Source organism: Cervus elaphus, chromosome 20 (genome assembly GCF_910594005.1).
Source record: "Cervus elaphus chromosome 20, mCerEla1.1, whole genome shotgun sequence".
Taxonomy (NCBI): domain Eukaryota; kingdom Metazoa; phylum Chordata; class Mammalia; order Artiodactyla; family Cervidae; genus Cervus; species Cervus elaphus.
Window position 1 is genome coordinate 58,671,784 of NC_057834.1, and position 20,893 is coordinate 58,692,676.

Consider the following 20,893-nt stretch of genomic DNA (forward strand, 5'->3'; position numbering starts at 1 on the left):
TTCTGTTGCATGTATGAATATATATATATATATGTATATATACACACACATACACACACATACCACATGTTCTTTATCCATTCATCTGCCAATGGGACATTTTGTTGTTGTTATTTTCCTGCATTTTCCCTTCCATATGAACATTAGAATTGGCTTGCCAAGTTTCTTAAAAAAACCAAAGCAAACCAATTTGGGATTTTGACTCTTAGTTGTACTTAGTGAATTTGGGGAAGAAATGACAATTATAATATTGAATTTCTTTTTTGCCCAAGAATGAGGTATGTCTTCCTTTCCATTTAGATCTTTTCTTGTATTATTTGATAAAATTTATAATTTTCTTATATAGGTCTTATGCATTTGAGGCTTTTATATTACTAGATACATTGTGGTATTTGTTGCTATTAATGTATTTCATTAGATTTTGCTAATGCTTATTGCTGGTATATATGAAAACTCCTGAATTTTTAAGTTAAACTTACATCCAACCACTTTACATTACTCTTATTAAATAATCTGGAAACTCTTAAGAGTTTCTTTTAATTCTTGTTTTCCTGAAATTTTATCATGAAATGTGTAGATTCTGGCCCTTTTCTTTCATCGGTTAATTTCAGATCTTTTTAATTAGCTTTCTCTGGCTCTGGGAAATCTTCTACTATTAAATAATTTTGGATTTTGCTTTCCTTTTTATCCCTCTGTGTATATGTATGATGTCTTCTTTATCCATTGATTTATTGATGGACACTTTGGTCGCTTCCATATATTGGCTATTGTAAATAATGCTGCAATGAATATAGGGGTGTATATATCTTTTCAAATTAGGGTTTTTTCTCTCTTCAGAAAAACACCCAAAAGTGGTGTTGCTGGATTGTATGGTAGTTCTATCTTTAGGTTTCTTTGAAGAACTTCCGTACTGTTTTCCATAGTGGCTGCACCAATTTATATTCCCACCAACAGTGCTCAAGGGTTCGCTTTCTTCACATCCTTGCCAACACTTGTTATTTGATGTCTCTTGATGATAGCCATTCTGATAGGTGTGAGGTGATATCTCATTATAGTTTTGATTTTCATTTCTCTGATGATTTGTGATATTGAGCATCCTTTCATGTTTCTTGGTCATCTGTATGTCTTCTTTGGAAAAATGTCTACTTAGGTCTTCTGTCCATTTTTTGGTGGGGAGTTTGATGTTGAATTATATGAGTTCTTTGTATATTTTGGATATCAACCCCTTATCAGATGTATCATTTGCAAATATCTTCTCCCATTCAGTAGGCTGCCTTTTTGTTTTCTTGATAGCTTCCTTTGTTGTGAAAAAGCCCTTTGATTGAATGTAATTTCATCTGTTTATTTTTGCTTTTGTTTCCCTTCGCCTGAGGAGACATACAAAAAGTATTGCTAAGACTGATGTCAAGGGTACACTGCCTATATTTTCTTCTAGGAGTTTTATAGTTTCAAGTCTTAAATTTAAATCTTTAATCCATTTGGAGCTTATTTTTGTAAATGATGTGAGAAAGTAGTCTGGGTTGACTCTTTTGCATATAACTATCCAGTCTTCCCAGCACCATTTATTGAGAAGGCTGTCTTTTCTCCATTGTACCTCCAACATTTTGCCTCCTCTGGCATTATTTACAATTAGCCATATAAATATGGGTTCATTTCTTGGCTCTCTATTCTCTTCTGTTGATTTATGTGTCTGTTTTGGGTCCAGCATCATACTGTTTTGATTGCTGTAGCTTTGTAGTATAGTTTGAAACCAAGGGGTATGTTACCTCTAGCTTTCTTCTTCTTTCTCAAGATTGTTTTGGCTATTTGTGGTATTTTGTGTTCCCATGCAAATTTTAAAATTATTTGCTCTAGTTCTGTGAAAAATGCCATTGGTATTTTGATAGATCTTACACCAAATCTGTAGATTGCCTTGGGTAATATAGTCATATTAATTCTCCTAATCCATGAGCATAGTTATCTTCCCATCTGTTTGTGTTGTCTTCAGTTTCTTTCATCAGTGTCTTACAGTTTTCTGGTACAAGTCTTTTATCTTTTTGGTTAGATTTATTCCTAGGTATTTTATTCTTTTTGATGCAATTTTAAATGGGGTTGTTTTCTAATTTTCTCTTTCTATTAGTTTATTGTCTATGTGAAGAAATACCAACAATGATGTTTCCACATGTCAATTTTAAAAAATTTATTAATTTTTGAATGCACTGGGTCTTTGTTGCTGTGCATAGGCTTTCACTAGCTGCAGTGACTGGGGCTACTCAGTAGTTGCGGAGTGCAGGCTTCTCATTGCAGTGGCTTTTCTTGTTGCAGAGCATGGGATCTAGGGTATATGGGCTTCAGTAGTTATAGCATGCAGGCTTCAGTAGTTGTAGCTTGTGGGCTTTAGAGCATGGGCTCAGCAGTTGTGGCACATGGGCTTAGTTGCCCCATAGCATGTGGAATCTTCTCAAACCAGGGATTGAACCTTTGTCCCCTGCTTTGGCAGGTGGATTCTTAACCACTGGGCCACCAGGAAAGCCCTAGATGTTAATTTTGTGTTCTGTAACTTTACCGAATTCATTTATGAGTTTGAATAGTTTCTTTGGTGTCAGCTTTTTAGTATTTTCTATATAGTATCATCTCACCTGCAAACAATGACAGTTTTACTTCTTTCCAATTTAAATCCATTTTCTTATTCTTGTCTGACTACTGTAGCTAGGACTTCCAATACTATGTCTAATGAAAGTGGTTTAGTGAGCATCTTTTTCTTGTTCCTTATCTTAGCTTTTCACCATTGAGTATGATGTTGGCAGTAAGTTTGTCTTTATGGCCATTATTATATTGAGGTATATTCCCTCTATATTTTCCCTGGTGGTTCAGAGATTAAAGCATCTGCCTGCAATGCAGGAGACCCGGGATTGATTCCTGGGTTGGGAAGATCCCCTGGAGAAGGAAATGGCAACCCACTCCAGTGTTCTTGCCTGGAGAATCCCATGGACGGAGGAGCCTGGTAGGTTCCAGTCCACAGGGTCGCAGAGTTGGACACGACTGAGCGACTTCACTTTCACTTTCACTTTTCCCTCTATGCCCACTTTCTTGGGAGTTTTATCATAAGTGAATGTTGAATTTTATCAAAAGTTTTTTCTGCATCTTGAGATGATCACATGATTTTTATCCTTCAATGTTCATGTAATGTGTGACATTGATTGATTTGCAAATATTGAACTGTCCTCCTAGATGAAATATACTGTTGAATTCCTCTGAGGATTTAAATTATTTTTGTTTTAAAGTCTCCAATTTGTTTTGCTATTATTTATTTTTTCTAAATCTCAAGTTAATGAATGCAAGGAACACCCAGAGACCCTGGATTAATCAGGAAGGTGATTAATTTTAGAGCTATGAGTCAGAGCAGATGTACAAAATTTAAATATATTCAGAATATATTTTTCTGTCATGATGATACTTCTTTACTCCTTTATAAGAAAGAAATATCCAATTTTTAAAAACAATACAGATTTTCCATGTGGTTTTTGAATTTTAAGATTATTTTCTCTTCAAAGTATGAATTGACCTGTGTGTTTATCTGGCAGTATTTTTATATAATCTAGGATAAGCAGTATGTCCTTCAGATTGTGTAGCTTTATGTGTGCACAGTAAAGAAGCAACTGATATAGTAGGAGATAAGGAGATTCCTGCAAATACATTTCTACCATAGCATTTCTCAGTGAAAAATGAATAAATAGTATAACAATTAAGGCCCACATACTTGGTAAAGAAACATGGCTTATTCTTTCATGCTAAACTTCAGTGTCAGCAGAGTTTTCTGTGTTTTCCATTACTCCAAGGAAACCCTGGATACTCTACACAAATTTCCAATAAACATTTTGCCTCTCTCCATACAGGTGTGTGTGTGTGCGTATGTGTGTGTTTGTGTAGAGACAGAGCAAGTTGGAAACGTGTGTCCCTTTACCTTTAAAAATTTCAGTGTGAATTTCCTTAGAACAAAGAACTTTCTTTTATATATTATCAAAATCAGGAAATTTATCAGCAGTACAATACTGTTATCTAATCCACAGTCCTTATTGAAATGTAATTAATTGTTAATTGTTCTAATAATTGTCTTTATAGTAATTTCTTTTTCCAGATCCAATTCAGATCATGTGTCAGGTCTCTTTAACATCCTTTCATCTGGATAAGTTCCTTAGTCTTTTATTTTCCATTTTTTGGGTATTTGTTTGTGTTGCTATTTGTGTGTATGCTCTTACATATTTATATATATATGGTTTAAAAAACCTATTGCCATTCACAAGTTGTGTGTATATGTATACATGTGTTGATGTTTGTGAAATCCTAATATCAGTTTGCTAGGACACTTATGTTGGAGATGGAGGTTATAGGAGCTTCATTTTTCTTTTAGGTTTCTTTTTTGAACATATTGGACATATAATATTATGTAAATTTAAGGGGTTCAACAGTTAATTTGATACATTTATATATTATAGCAATATTTAGCACTACAATCACACTTATAGTTATTCTTTCTTTTTAGTGGTTGGAATAAATAAGTTCTAGTCTCTCAGCAAGATGGTTGATTATAGTACAAGATTGTTGTCTGTATTCACTATACTGTGTGTTAGATCTCTAGAGCTTAATTATTACTTGTTGCAAGTTTCTACCCTTAAATTGCATCTATCTGACCTGCCCCACCTCTTATGCCCTGGTAACCACCATATTACTCTGTTTTTGCAAGTTTGGCTTTTTAGATTAAACATAAATGATACTGTGCTGTACTTGTCTTCCTCTGTCTGATTTATTTCACTTCAGTTCAGTCAGTTCAGTCACTCAGTCGTGTCCGACTCTTTGCAACCCCATGAATCACGGCATGCCAGGCCTCCCTGTCCATCACCAACTCCCAGAGTTTACTCAAACTCATGCCCATCGAGTTGGTGATGCCATCCAGCCATCTCATCCTCTGTCATTCCCTTCTCCTCCTGCCCCCAATCCCTCTCAGCATCAGGGTCTTTTCCAATGAGTCAACTCTTCGCATGAGGTGGCCTAAATATGGCAGGATGTTCTCCTTTTTCATGGCTGAATAACATTCTATTATAGTATATACATATATGTGTATATATAGCTGTTATATATGCATCTGTCGTATGTACATCTGTTGACAAGCATTAAGCTTATTTCCATATCTTGGCTATTGTGAATAGTGCTACAGAATAGTGCTAAACGTATAAACATAGTAGTGCATGCATCTCTTTGAAATCCTGTTTTCATTTCTTTTGCGTATTATAAGCAGAAGAGGAATTGTTGGGTCATAGGGTAGATCTACTTTTAATTTTTTGAGGAACCTCCAACTTGTTTTCCATAGCAGTTGGACCAATTATATTCTATTTTGGGTTCCTTATCTGACTTACAGTGCAATAGCTGTGGCTACACTAGTATGTAATTTAGACAGAAAGAAGAACAGCTGGATTCAGATACTTTATCTTCCTGCAAAGTTAAGTTCAGGAATCTGGTAAAAGCACTGTATTTGTATTTAAGCACTGTATTTGTAACATGTGTGTGTATGTGTGTGTGCTCAGTTGCTCAGTTGTGTCCAACTCTTTGTGAACCCATGAACTGTTACATAGTAGTATGCAAAAGTAAAATATTCCAAGAGTAAGTAGGAAATGATAGCAGGTATACTGTCATTGAAAATTTAGTTTGACCTAAGATTCTTTTCTCTTTTTAATTCTGTAACTCACACTTTATAGGATTGCCCTGGGTTGGGTAACTGATCAATGACCCTATAACATTCTTTTACATTCAGGTTTTAAAAACTAATTTGGCTGTAAGTAAAACTGGACAGTACGCTGGGCTATTGGACTATGCCAGGACGATCTGGAAGCTTGAAAGGATTACAGGCTTTTACAAAGGCTACATTCCTAGTCTTCTGACTGTTATACCGTATGCGGGTCTGATACCACTCTCTATGAGGTGAGTTTGTTTCTATGATGGCCTTACATCAGATTTATTAGATCTGAAAATATATTACAATTGAAAAAAATTTAAATAAAAAATACATTTAAAACTGAGTGAATAGAAAACACATTTTCCTTTTTACAGTTTGTTTTTCTGGCTTCTCTTTCTCAGGATTGTTTCTATAAGTATTGTTTTCTATAAGCTTGTTTTCTATAAGTATTGACCTTGACCATTCCTTTCCTCTCCCTGCACACAACCCACTCCACCTTAGTGACTCCATCTGTTGCTGGGTTTCTATATAGCTGGTATATCAGTAACTTGCAACTGTTTTTAAAACCTCTTTCCTAATCTTCAGACCACCAAGGAGATTGAATGATACTGTTTTGCTCCCCATTTTTTCCTAGTGTCAGAAGTTTGATTTGGCTCATGTTACTTCTGTTCTGGTATTCCTTGTGAATAATTTCTGGTTATAGTAATCATCTATTCCAGATCAATTATAGTCACTTGATTCAGAAAAAGGAAGAGAAGAATGTAAGTTCTTTTTTGGGGAGGGAAGTAGGAGTGCAAAATAACAATGACCTTTTTTTCTCTGTTAGTACTGTCCAGTTTCACTTTGGTCATTCTCTGTAGCTGATCCTAACAGACCATCAAGCATGACATTCCCTGTACAACTCCCTTCTTTTTTAGTAATCCTGAGTACCTTCCACGCCACCAAACTTCTTAATTCTTATCGGTTAGGATAGCAGTTAGGATCATGGACTCAGACTGCTTGAGTACAAATTATGGCTTCACCATTTGCTTAACCTCTCTGTGCTGAATCCTCTCACCTTAAAAATGAGGATATATTCATTCAATAAATAATTATTGAGTTGCATGTACCACGCTCTGTTCTAGAAGAGACCGAAAGTCCTATCTGTAGGGAGCTCAACACTCTTTCACTGCGAGACAGACAATAACCCTTTGCAGCATGGCATATGGTAGTAATAGGGTTGTGGGGAAAAATGAAGCAGGAAAGGAGAGTAGATAGTTGAGTGACTGGAAGGCCTTCCTGGAAAGACACCTTCTGAGTAAAGACCAGAGGATGTGAGGGGCTTGAGCCACACATACATGTACAAGGAGGACATTTAGGGTGGGCGCATACCTGTGCAGCTGGAGCAGAGTGAGCCTGAAGAGAAAAGTAGGAGATGAGGTCAGAGATCTGCTGGGCCGGGGCAGATTTCTCAAGGCCTTGCAGATTGTAGAAGGGACTTTAATTTTTGCTCTAGGTGAAATGGGTAACTGTTGGAGGGCTCTGGGCATAGGAATGCCACAGCTGACAAGACTTTTTATCATAAAAACTTTACTGAGATATAATTCATATACCATTTTAAAGTGTACAGTTCAATATACTCACAGGTTGTACAACCATCCCTACTATTTAATTCAATAACATTTTTATCACTCCTAAAAGAAACCCTGTACTCATTAGCAATCACTCCCCACTTCTAACTCCTCCACTCCCTGGAAACAACTAATCTATTTTCTGTGTCTATAGATTTGTCCAGTTAGGATACTTCATATTAATGCAATTATACAGCATGTAATCTTTTATGACTGGCTTCTTTTCACTCAGAAATATGGTTTCAAGTTTTATCCATCTTATAGCATTTATCAGCATTTCATTCTTTTTTTCTGAATATTATTCCATTATATGGATATACTATCTCTTGTTTGCCTCATTCATCAGTTAATGGAGAATTGAGCCATTTCCACTTTTTTACTATTATGAGTAATGCTGCTGTGAAATTGAGTACAAGTTTTTGTGTAGACATATGTTTTCATTCTCTTGGATATGTATCTAGGAGTAGAATTGCTGTGTCATTAGATAACTCTATGTTTAACCTCTTGAAGAACTGCCAAACTGTTTTCCAAAGTGGCTACACCATTTAATTTCCACCAGCAGTGAATGAGGGTTCTGAGTTCTCCACATCCTTGCTGACACTTGTTATTATCTGTCTTCTTGATTTTGTTATCTTTGTGAATAGAAAGTGGTATTGTTGTCTACTATTAATTTTTTTTCTTGTTTAGTTGTGGTTCTTTGCATATAATAGCTATAAGTACCTTAGATATTTGATATGCAATTATTTTCTTCCATTCCATGTATTGTCTTTTATACAAAAGTTTTAAATTTTGATGAAGTCAAATTTATTTATTATTTCTTTTGTTACTATTGTATTATAAGAAACCACTGCCTAATCCAAGAACACAGAAGATTTATATCTTCCAAGGGTTTTACATTTTTAGCTCTTACTTTAGGTCTACTATGCATTTCGAATTAATTGTTGAATATGGTGTTAGGCAGGGGTTTAACTCCATTCTTCTGCATGTGGATATCCAGTTGTATCAATACCATTTGTTGAAAAGACTATTTTCTCCACTGAATGGTCTTGGCAATATTTTTGAAGTTAACCATACATGTTAAAGGTTTATTTCTGAACCCTCAAATTCTATTTCATTGATCAATATGTCTGTCCTTATACCAGAACCACAACTGTTTTAATTGGTGTGGTTCTGTAGTAAGTTTGAAATTAGAAAATGTGACTTCTCTAGGTTTTTCTTTTTCCTCTCAGAATTGTTTGGGCTATCGTGAGTCCCTCACATTTCCATGTGAATTTTAGGATTGACTGAGTGACTAAGTACACACACTATGTTAGAAGAAGTCCATCTAGGATAATGGACAAAGCTTGAAAACTGGTCTTTGATATGTTGGGAGACTAAATGATCAAGGGAAATATGCACAGAAGACCCAAATAGACATTTCTCTAAAGAAGACATACAGATGGCCAACAGGCACATGAAACAATGCTCAATATCACTAACTATTAGAGAAAGGTAAGTCAAACTACAATGAGGTATCACCTCACACCAGTCAGAATGGCCATCATTAAAAAATCTACAAATAATAAATCCTAGAAAGGATGTAGAGAAAAAGGAATCCCCCTACACTGTTGGTGGGAGTTAAGTTGGTGCAGCCACTTTCTGGAGAACAGTATGGAGGTTCCTTAGAAAACTACAAATAGAATGATCCTGCATGTCTACTCCTGGGCATATATCTGGAGAAAATTATAATTCAAAAACATACATGCACACCTGTGTTCATGGCTTCCCTCGTAGCTCAGTCAGTAAAGCATCTGCCTGCAATGCGGGAAACCCAGGTTTGATTCCTGGGTGGGGAAGATCCTCTGGAGAAGGAAATGGCAGCCCACTCCAGTATTCTTGCCTGGAGAATCCCATGGACAGAGGTGCCTAGCAGGCTGCAATCCATGAGGTCACAAGAGTCAGACACGACTTAGCGACTAAACCACCAACACCTATGTCCATAGCAGCACTATTTACAATAGCCAAAACGTGGAACCAATCTGAACAACTATCAACAGGTGAATGGATAAAGAAGATGTAGTACATATATACAGTGGAATACTACTCAACCATAAAAAGGATGGTTTGCAGTCATTTGCAGCAACGTGCATGCAACTAGAGAAAATCAGACTAAGTGAAGTAAGCTAGAAAGAGAAAGACAAATACCATATGACGTCGCTTTTATGTGGAATCTAAGATGTGGCACAAATGAACCTATCTATGAAACAGAAACAGTCACAGATATAGAGAACAGACTTGTGATTGCTGAGGGGGAGTGATGGTAGGTGAGGGTGGGACTGGGAGTTTGGGGTTAGTAGATGCCTATTATATATAGGATGTATAAACAACAAGGTACTACTGTACAGTACAGGAAACTATATTAAATATCCTGGGATAAATTATAATGGAAAAGAATATAAAAAAGAATGTGTATATGTGTATAACTAAGTCACTTTGCTGTACAGCAGAAATTAACACAACATCATAAATTAACTATTGTCGTTCAGTTGCTCAGTCGTGTCTGATCCTTTGAGACCCCATGGACTGCAGCATGCCAGGTTTCCCTGTCCTTCACCATCTCCTGGAGCTTGTTCAAACTCATGTCCATTGAGTTGGTGATGCTATCTGACCATCTCATCCTCTGTCCCCTTCTCCTCCTGCCTTCAGTGAGTTGGCTCTTTGAATCAGGTGGCCAAAGTATTGGAGCTTCAGCTTCACCATCAGTCCTTCCAATGAGTATTCAGGACTGATTTCCTTTAGGATTGGCTGCTTTGATCTCCTTGCTGTCCAAGGGACTCTCAAGAGTCTTCAACACCACAGTTCAAAAGCATCAGTTCTTCGGTGCTCAGCCTTCTTTATGGTCCAACTCTCACATCCATACATGACTCCTGGAAAAACCATAACTTTTACTATACAGACCTTTGTTGGCAAAGTAATGTCTCTGCTTTTTAACATGCTGTTTAAGTTTGTCACAGCTTTTTTTCCCAAGGAACAAGTGTCTTTTAATTTCATGGCTGCAGTCACCATCTGCAGTGATTTTGGAGTCCAAGAAAATGGAGTCTGTCACTGTTTCCATTGTTTCCCCTTCTATTTGCCATGAAGTGATGGGACTGGATGCCATGATCTTCGTTTTTTGATTGTTGAGTTTTAAGCCAGCTTTTTTCACTCTCCTCTTTCACCTTTATCAAGAGACTCTTTAGTTCTTCTTTGCTTTCTGCCATAAGGGTGATGTCATCTGCATATCTGAAGTTACTGATATTTCTCCCAGCCATCTTGATTCCAGCTTGTGCTTCGTCCAGCCCAGCATTTCACATGATGTATTCTGCATAGAAGTCCAATAAGCAGGGTGACAATATACAACCTTGATATATTCCTTTCCCAATTTGGAACCAGTATGTTTTTCCATGTCCGGTTCTAACTGTTGCTTCTTGACTTGCATACGGGTTTCTCAGGAGGCAGGAACTTTCCTGATGGCCCAGGCAGTAAAGTGTCTGCCTGCAGTGCGGGAGACCTGGGTTCGATCCCTGGGTTGGGAAGATCCTCTGGAGAAGGAAATAGCAACCTACTCCAGTACTCTTGCCTGGAAAATCCCATGGACAGAGGAGCCTGGTAGGCTACAGACCAAGGGGTCACAAAGAGTCAGACACGACTGAGCGACTTGACTTCTCAGGAGGCAGGTAAGGTGGTCTAGTATTCCCATTTCTTTAAGATTTTTCCACAGTTTGTTGTGATCCACACAGTCAAAGGCTTTAGTGTTGTCAATGAAGCAGAAGTGGAAGTTTTTCTGGAATTCTCTTGCTTTTTCTATGATCTGGTGGATGTTGACAATATGATCTATGGTTCCTCTGCCTTTTCTAAATCCAGCTTGAACATCTGGAAGTTCACGGTTCATATACTTTTGAAGCCTAGCTTGGAGGATTTTGAGCATTACTTTGCTAGCATGTGAAATGAGTACTAGCAGGTGAAATTAACTATACTTTGATAAAAAATAAATTAAAAAATCCTAAGTAAATATGATAATTAATCAAATTGGGGAATCATTAAATGAGGAAAGGCCTTAAAAGTAGTACACTAGTTTTTTAGGGTTGTCATAACAAAATATCACAGACTAGGTGGTTTATGTAAGAGAAGTTATTTTCTCACAGTTTTGGAGACCAGAAGCCCAAGATCAAGGTTACTCTGAGAACTCTCTCCTTGGCTTGCAGATGGCCAGCTCCCTCTGCCCTCACATATTTTCCTTTGTGTGAAAGCGCGTATGTATCCAAACTTCTACTTAAAAGAACACCAGACATATTGGAATAGGGTCCACTCTGAATAGGGGTTTCCCAGGTGGCACTGTGGTAAAGAATTTGCCTGCCAATGGAGAAGACAAAATAGACCTGGGTTTGATCCCTGGGTTGGGAAGATCCCCTGGAGGAGGAAATGACAATCCAGGTATTCTTGCCTGGAAAATTCCATGGAGAGGGGATCCTGGCAGACACAACCAAGCGTGTGTGAACACAAACACTCCACTCTGAATACCTAATGAAATTAACTTAATTATCTCTTTAGAGACTTTATCCATGAACAGTGACATTCTGAAGTCCTGAGGGTTAGGGCTTCAACATAAGAATTTTGGTGGTGGGGGGATACAATTCAGCCCATTAGAAGTAAACAATGGCATTGTCTAGTATCTTTAGATTAAAATAATTATTTTGATATTTCAAAACCATTTAATCAATCATTTAAAGCATGATCTGGACACTCGAGGGATGAATTTCTGATACCCTTTCTAAGGGTCCTTGAAGCATGAACTATTTTCATAATATGAAGATGTTATTTGCCTTTGTCACTTTCATTCTGTTGCGATGAAAGAGGTTTTTTGTCCCCCCCGCCCCAGATTAGTGATAACATCATTCCTCTGCTGGTTAATAAGAACATATTCTTCAGTTTAAAATTTTTCTGTTTTAATGTCTCATATGATAGATAATATTGATAGATGTAACATACATAAACAAAAACTTTTTGGTGTCCTCAAGGATATTTAAGAGTGTAAAGGAGTGCTGAAACAAAAATACTGCTGTAAGAAGAAATGCAATTTGATATAATAAGCTTCCATAAAGATTAGGCAACCAGGGATCTAAAGTCCAGATTCAGTCTCCATCAACAAGGTCCTCTGATCTCATGGTGTTTTTATGCATAGAGAATACCTCTGGATAATTTTGACTGCTAGGATGGTGCTTAGGAAAAGAGATAATATTTAGATAATTTGAGTCCTTGAAATGTTGAAAAGAAAAGAAAGTGAAAGTCGCTCTTTCGGGTCCGACTTTTTGTAACCCCGTGGACTACGCAGTCTGTGGAATTCTCCAGGCCAGAATACTGGAGTCGGTAGCTGTTCCCTTCTCCAGGGGATCTTCCCAACCCAGGAATCGAAACCAGGTCTTCCACATTGCCGGCAGATTTTTTACCATCTGAGCCACCAGGAAAGTGAAATATTGAGGGCTTTATTAATTTGCATTAAATTATGTGAAAAGTTAGCAGTTCAAAAACATATATCCTATGGCTCTTGCTATTCTGTACTGGATTACTGCATTCTGCACTTTATATACTTTCCTAATGTAACACAGAAGATAGCAAGGAGTATGACTATGGTGAGAAAACATATTAGCATTTTATTATCTTGATTCTTCTTTAACAGCTGCTAAAGTGTATTGTTGCTTTGTTCTCTGTCAGCTTTTGAAGACTCACTGGCTAAACACTCATGCAGAAGACCCTGGATTGGTGATTTTGATGGGATGTTGTGCCTTCTCTAACTTTTGTGGTCAGTTTGTCAGCTACCCCCTGAATCTAGTGAGAACTTGCAAGCAGGTTCAAGGTGAGTTTTTGTGAGAGGGATGATAGTTACAAAGCCCCACATGATTTAGGATTTTTACTTTCTGCTCTGAAGAATATCTTAGAATTCTCCTCATTACCATCATTCATGTTGGTTCTTTTGAAAAGACTAAATTAGGAAATCCTCCTCATATGAGTTTTAATGGTGCTATTTATTTGAAATTGAGCTTTTAAGATCAAATCTAAACTTTATAGCCATGTGAAGATGGGATATTCTGCCTTGGGTGGTAGAATTAATGTCTCCATGCCCAGAGGTATCCAGTCTATTCTTGAACTAGAGTTTACAATATTGTGATAATGAAGGATTCAAAATTTAGGTATTTATCTAAGTGACTTTTAAAGGATTTTTGCAAGGTGGTATATAGTGATTCAAATTCATTTAAAAAAAAGTTGATAAAATATCTGCCAATTATTAGAAAAAATTTATCTTGAATTCAGAAAGTCTGTCTTTCAATTGACAACTGTTGATTGTAGGAATTTTTACAAATATATATATATACATGAAACTACCAACTAGATTAAGACAGTACATTTTTAGCATTACAGAAGGTTTCTTTGTGCCTTTCCCAGTTAATAAACCTTCCACACTGAAGTAATTATTATTCTGATTTTATCACCATTTATTAGTTTATCTGTTCTTAAAAACTGTGTACTGTCTTGGAGAGTCATTGTTACATGTAGCCGTTTTCTTTGCTCTATAATATTCCACTTTATCCATTATACTATTGATGACCATCTGGGTTGTTTCTGTTTTGGGGCTATTATGAATAAAACAGATATGAATATTCATGTACTTGTCTTTTGAAAAATATAAGCATCTTTTTTATTTATAGAATAAATGCATATTCAACTGAGAGGGTAACAGGCAGGAAGGCCAGGGGTCTCCAAACGGAGGAAAGAGGCTGCAAGTGCCAGACATTTTTATCTCTCTTAAGCGGCAGGAGGAAATAAACCAGTGATATTTTTTCTTCTCTATACAAATTTAAAAGGAGGTTTCTCTTAAAATGCTGTGTTGCCATGACACCTGGTTTCACCTGAAGCTAACTACTCTCAAACCTTGAGTTAACCAATACATTTCTTTTTCTTATGGAAATGTTCTCTTAAGCTATGACTCTATCTTCAAGTTGGTTCCGCCAAATGGCCCAACCTACTTACTCAGATTGTGAGTGACTATATAACAATCATGTATCCTGCCTGAGGACAGTCTTTGGATTAAACCCTCTGGCTAATTCTGTTATCTTAAAACATAAATTATGGGAGTAGGTCTGGTCTTTACAAGGATGTATCCTGCCGGAAGACAATCTTTGGATTAAACCTTCTGGCCAACTCTGTTATCTTAAAATGTAAATTATGGGAGTAGGTCTGGTGAGGTCTTTACAACCTCCAGACATTCTTTGGATTCATTGGAGAGTATATAACTCCATTGCTAATACTAGCAAAGGGGTACTCTTTTGCCCCCCTCTGATGCCTATGTCAGAAGCTTTCTCTCTCTCCTTTATACTTTAATAAAACTTTATTACACAAAAGCTCTGAGTGATCCAGCCTCGTCTCTGGCCCCAGATTGAATTAGTCTCTGGCCCCGGATTGATTTCTTCTCCTCCGGAGGCCAAGAATCCCGCGTCTTATCGTTCAGCAACAACCTTTCACAACTTTAGTGGATATTGTTAAATTTGTTTTCCAAAATGCTTATTTCAGTTTGCATTATAAAAGCATTCTATAAGTCCCAGTCACTCATCTTTGTTAGTACTTCTTATTGTCAGTCTTACATTTAGATATTCTGCTGATGTACAATAAAATCTCTTTGTGACTTTAATTTGCATTTCTCAGTGTCTAGTGATTTTGCGTATTTTTTATGTGCTCATTTACCATTTGTATGGTGGTGGTTTAGTTACTTAGTCATGTCCAACTCTTTGTGACCCCATGCACTGTAGCCTGCTAGGCTTCTCTGTCCATGGAATTCTCCAGGCAAGAATACTGGAGTGGGTTCTACTTCCTTCTCCAGGGGATCTTCCCGACCCAGGGACTGAACCCAGGTCTCCTGCATTGCAGGCAGATTCTTTACCAACTGAGCCACCAGGAAAGCCCTTATCATTTGTATATCCTCTTCTATAAAGTATTTTTGTCCATCAAAAAATAACTGGATTGCTTCCCCTCGCCCCCGGATTTGTAGAAGTCCTTTATATATTCTGGATACAAGTCGGTTGTCAAATTTGTATACTGCAAACATTTTCTTCAAGTCTGTGGCTTGCATTTTCAGTCTTTTAAGGGTATCTTTTGATGAACAGATATTCCTCACTTTCTTGAAGTACAAATTACTAATCTTTTCTTTTGGTATTTTGTTTAAAAAACTGCCTAACACAAGATCACAAAATTTTTCTCTTTTCTACTAGAAAATTTATCATGTTACCTTTTCCTATTTAGGTCTGCAACTCAGGATATTTTGTGTGTATTTATAGTGATGAGAGTAAAAACTTATTTTTTTCTCATCTAGATCAATTTATTGAAAGGATCGTTCTTTCTTTATTGCATTGTGGTAAATCAGGTTACTCTCGTTGTATGGTCCTGTTTCTGAATTCTCTACTCTGTTCTATTTAACTACTTATATTAATAAGTATATTGTTTTAATTATTGTAGCTTTATAAGAAATCTTTGTATGTATTATAAGCCCTTTAATGTTGCTGCTTTTCAAGATTATCTTAGAAATTTTTGGCACTTTGCATTTTTACATAAACTGTAAAACCATCCTGTTAATTCTCACATCAACAAACCCTGCTAAGATTTTGATTGAGATTTTTTGATTAATAATGATAATGTAAATTATTTTTTAGGTTAATTTAGGAATAATTTACATCTTAGAAGTCCATGAACATGGTATACCCCTTCACTTATTTATTTAGGTCTTATTTAATTTCTCATAGTAATATTTTATGTGTTTCAATATATAGGTGATGTGTATCTTTTCTTAGGTATATTACTAGACATTTAATTTTTTGTGTGTGATAACAAATGGAATTTTTTACAGTATTTGTTTCTAAGTATTAGCTTTTGCCAGATTTTAGAAATACAGTTGGTTCTGGAACAATAATCTTGTATCCATCAACCTTGCTAAATATATGTATTAATTGTAATAGTTTATCTGTCAATTTTTCTTTCCATTTTGGGTTTTTATGGACGCAGATATGCCTTCTGTGAATACAATAGTTTGGTCTTCCTTTCCAGTTTTTATACTTCTCACCTTTTTTCCTTGCCTCATGGCACTGGTTGAGACCTCCAGTGTAATGCTACAATGGTAATGGTAGGAGTAAGCATCTTTATCTCATTCCTACTCAGAGGAAGATTGTTCAACATTTTACCATTGAGTTTGTTGTTTGCTGTGGGTTTTTTGAATATACCCTTGGGGAGATTAAGAAAGTTCCCTTCTGTTCTTAGTTTGCTGAAATTTAAATTATGAATTGGCATTGAATTTTATCAATTGCTTTTTCTGCATTTATCACAATAACACTGATTTCTCTCCTTTCTTCTATAAATTACACAGTGATTTTTAAATGTTAACCTTGAAATCAAGGGGAAAAATTCACTTGTTCATGCTGCATTGCCATTTTGTATAGGGTTTAATTTGACTGATAATATTTTGATTAATATTTTTAACATTTTTATATCTATATTCATGAGAAGTTTTGGTTGCAATTTTCTTTTTTATTCAGCAAATGAAATTTTAATAATTTTTATAATCATATAAAATATGAAGAGCTTATAAATACATGTAATAAATTTTGTGCAGAATCACTACAGAGAAAATTATAAAACTTTAGTGAGAGACATTTTGTAACACTCCCAAATCAGATATGTATACCATGTTCATGGATTGGAAGCCTCAATATGGTAAACATGTCAATTCTCTTCAAATGTATTTATTTATTTTATTTTAACCTTCTCTTTTTGATTTTTTATTTATTTTTAAAAAATTTATTTAATTGGAGGCTAATTACTTTACAATATTGTAGTGGTTTGTGCTATACATTGACATGAATCAGCCATGGGTGCACATGTGTTCCCCATCCTGAACCCTCCCCACCCCCCTCCCCATCCCATCCCTCTGGGTCATCCCAGTGCACCATCCCTGAGCACCCTGTCTCATGCATCGAATCTGGACTGGGAATCTGTTTCATGGATGATAATATACATGTTTCAATGTTGTTCTCTCAAATCATCCCACCCTTGCCTTCTCCCACAGAGTCCAAAAGACTGTTCTATACATCTGTGTCTCTTTTGCTGTCTTGCATATAGGGTTGTCATTACCATCTTTCTAAATTCCATATATATGCATTAGTATACTGTATTGGTGTTTTTCTCTCTGACTTACTTCACTCTGTATAATAGGCTCCAGTTTCAACCACCTCATTAGAACTGATTCAAATGTATTCTTTTTAATGGCTGAGTAATATTCCATTGTGTATATGTACCATAGCTTTCTTATCCATTCATCTGCCGATGGACATCTAGGTTGTTTCCATGTCCTGGCTATTATAAACAGTGCTGCGATGAACATTGGGGTACATGTATCTCTTTCGATTCTGGTTTCCTCAGTGTGTATGCCCAGCAGTGGGATTGCTGGGTCATATGACAGTTCTATTTCTGGCTTTTTAAGGAATTTCCACACTGTTCTCCATAGTGGCTGTACTAGTTTGCATTCCTATCAACAGTGTAAGAGGGTTCCCTTTTCTCCACACCCTCTCCAGCATATATTGTTTGTAGACTTTTGGATAGCAGCCATTCTGACCAGTGTGAAATGGTACCTCATTGTAGTTTTGAATTGCACTTCTCTGATAATGAGTGATGTTGAGCATCTTTTCATGTGTTTGTTAGCCATCTATATGTCTTCTTTGGAGAAATGTCTGTTTAGTTCTTTGGCCCATTTTTTGGTTGGGTCGTTTCTTTTTCTGGAATTGAGCTGCAGGAGTTGCTTGTATATTTTTGAGATTAATTCTTTGTCGGTTGCTTCATTTGCTATTATTTTCTCTCATTCTGAAGGCTGTCTTTTCACCTTGCTTATAGTTTCCTTCATTGTGCAAAAACTTTTAATTTTAATTAGGTCCCATTTGTTTATTTCTGCTTTTATTTCCATTACTCTGGGAGGTGGGTCATAGAGGATCCTGCTGTGATTTATGTCGGAGGGTGTTTTGCCTATGTTTTCCTCTAGGAGTTTTAGTTTCTGGTTTTAGGTTTAGATCTTTAATCCATTTTGAATTTATTTTTGTGTATGGTGTTAGAAAGTGTTTTAGTTTCATTCTTTTACAAGTGGTTGACCAGTTTTCCCAGCACCACTTGTTAAAGAGATTGTCTTTTCTCCACTGTATATTCTTGCCTCCTTCTTCAAAGATAAGGTGTTCATAGGTGCGTGGATTTATCTCTGAGCTTTCTATTTTGTTCCATTGATCTATATTTCTGTCTTTGTGCCAGTACCATACTGTCTTGTTGACTGTAGCTTTGTAGTATAGCCTGAAGTCAGGCAGGTTGATTCCTCCAGTTCCATTCTTCTTTATCAAGATTGCTTTGGCTATTTGAGGTTTTTTTGTATTTCCATATAAATTGTGAAACTATTTGTTCTAGTTCTGTGAAAAATACCATTGGTAGCTTGATAGGGATTGCATTGAATCTATAGATTGCTTTGGGTAGTATATTCATTTTCACTATATTGATTCTTCCAGTCCCTGAACATGGTATATTTCTCCATCTGTTTGTGTCCTCTTTGATTTCTTTCATTAGTGTTTTATAGTTTTCTACATATAGGTCTTTGTTTCTTTAGGTAGATTTATTCCTAAGGATTTCTTTTTGTTGTAATGGTGAATGGGATTATTTCCTTAATTTCTCTTTCTGTTTTCTCATTGTTAGTGTATAGGAATGCAAAGGATTTCTGTGTGTTAATTTTATATCCTGCAACTTTACTATATTCACTGATTAGCTCTAGTAATTTTCTGATGGAGTCTTTAGGGTTTTCTATGTAGAGGATCATGTCATCTGCAAACAGCGAGAGTTTTACTTCTTCTTTTCCAATCTAGATTCCTTTTATTTCTTTTCCTGCTCTGATTGCTGTGGCCAAAACTTCCAAAACTATGCTGAATAGTAGTGGTGAGAGTGGGCACCCTTGTCTTGTTCCTGATTTTAGGGGAAATGCTTTCAATTTTTCACCATTGAGGGTAATGTTTGCTGTGGGTTTATCATATATCGCTTTTATTATGTTGAGGTATGTTCCTTCTATTCCTGCTTTCTGGAGAGTTTTTATCATAAATGGATGTTGAATTTTGTCAAAGGCTTTCTCTACATCTACTGAGATAATCATATGGTTTTATCTTTCAATTTGTTAATGTGGTGTATTACATTGATTGATTTGCAGATATTGGAGAATCCTTGCATCCCTGGGATAAAGCCCACTTGGTCATGATGTATGATCTTTTTAATATGTTGTTGGATTCTGTTTGCTAGAATTTTGTTAAGGATTTTTGCATCTATGTTCATCAGTGATATTGGCCTGTAGTTTTCTGGAAGAGTTTGAGTAGGATAGGTGTTAGCTCTTCTCTCAATTTTTGGTGGAATTCAGCTGTGAAGCTGTCTGATCCTGGGCTTTTGTTTACTGGAAGATTTCTGATTACAGTTTCAATTTCCATGCTTGTGATGTGTCTGTTAAGATTTTCTATTTCTTCCTGGTTCAGTTTTGGAAAGTTAAACTTTTCTAAGAATTTGTCCATTTCTTCCAAGTTGTCCATTTTATTGGTGTATGGTTGCTGATAGTAGTCTCTTATGATCCTTTGTACTTCTGTGTTGTCTGTTGTGATTTCTTCATTTTTCATTTCTAATTTTGTTGATTTGATTCTTCTCCCTTTGTTTCTTGATGAGTCTGGTTAATGGTTTGTCAATTTTATGTATCTTCTCAAAGAACCGACTTTTAGCTTTGTTGATTTTTGCTATGGTCTCTTTAGTTTCTTTTGCATTTATTTCTTCCCTAATTTTTAAGATTTCTTTCCTTCTACTAACCCTGGGGTTCTTCATTTCTTCCTTCTCTAGTTGCTTTAGGTGTAGAGTTAGGTTATTTATTTGACTTTTTTTCTTGTTTCTTGAGGTAAGCCTGTAATGCTATGAACCTTCCCCTTAGCACTGCTTTTACAGTGTCCCATAGGTTTTGGGTTATTGTGTTTTCATTTTCATTCATTTCTATACATATTTTGATTTCTTTTTGATTTATTCTGTGATTTTTTTGTTATTCAGCAGTGTGTTGTTCAGCCTCCATGTGTTGGGATTTTTAATAGTTTTTCTCTTGTAATTGACATCTAGTATTATTGCACTGTGGTCAAAAAAGATGCTTGGAATGATTTCATTTTTTTTTTTTTTTAATTTCCCAGGGCTAGATTTATGGCCTAGGATGTGCTCTATCCTGGAGAAGTTCTGTGCTCACTTGAAAAGGTGAAATTCATTGTTTTGGGGTGAAATGTCCTATAGATATCCATTAGGTCTAACTGGTCCATTGTATCATTTAAAGTTTGTGTTTCCTTGTTAATTTTCTGTTTAGTTGATCTATTCATAGGTGTGAGTGGGGTGTTAAAGTCTCCCACTATTATTGTGTTATTGTTAATTTCCCCTTCATACTTGTTAGCATTTGCCTTACATGTTGTGGTGCTCCTGTGTTCAG

General features: G+C 36.1%; 1 protein-coding gene across 1 annotated transcript in view; it reads left to right on the top strand.

The window, feature by feature from the left end:
- LOC122676747 overlaps positions 1-20,893 on the top strand; it is a 173,904-nt gene that overhangs the window by 60,568 nt on the left and 92,443 nt on the right. The window contains exon 5 of the mRNA XM_043876332.1: positions 5,789-5,955. Within this exon, the coding sequence (XP_043732267.1) occupies positions 5,789-5,955 (167 nt within the window). The remainder of the gene's footprint in view (positions 1-5,788; positions 5,956-20,893) is intronic.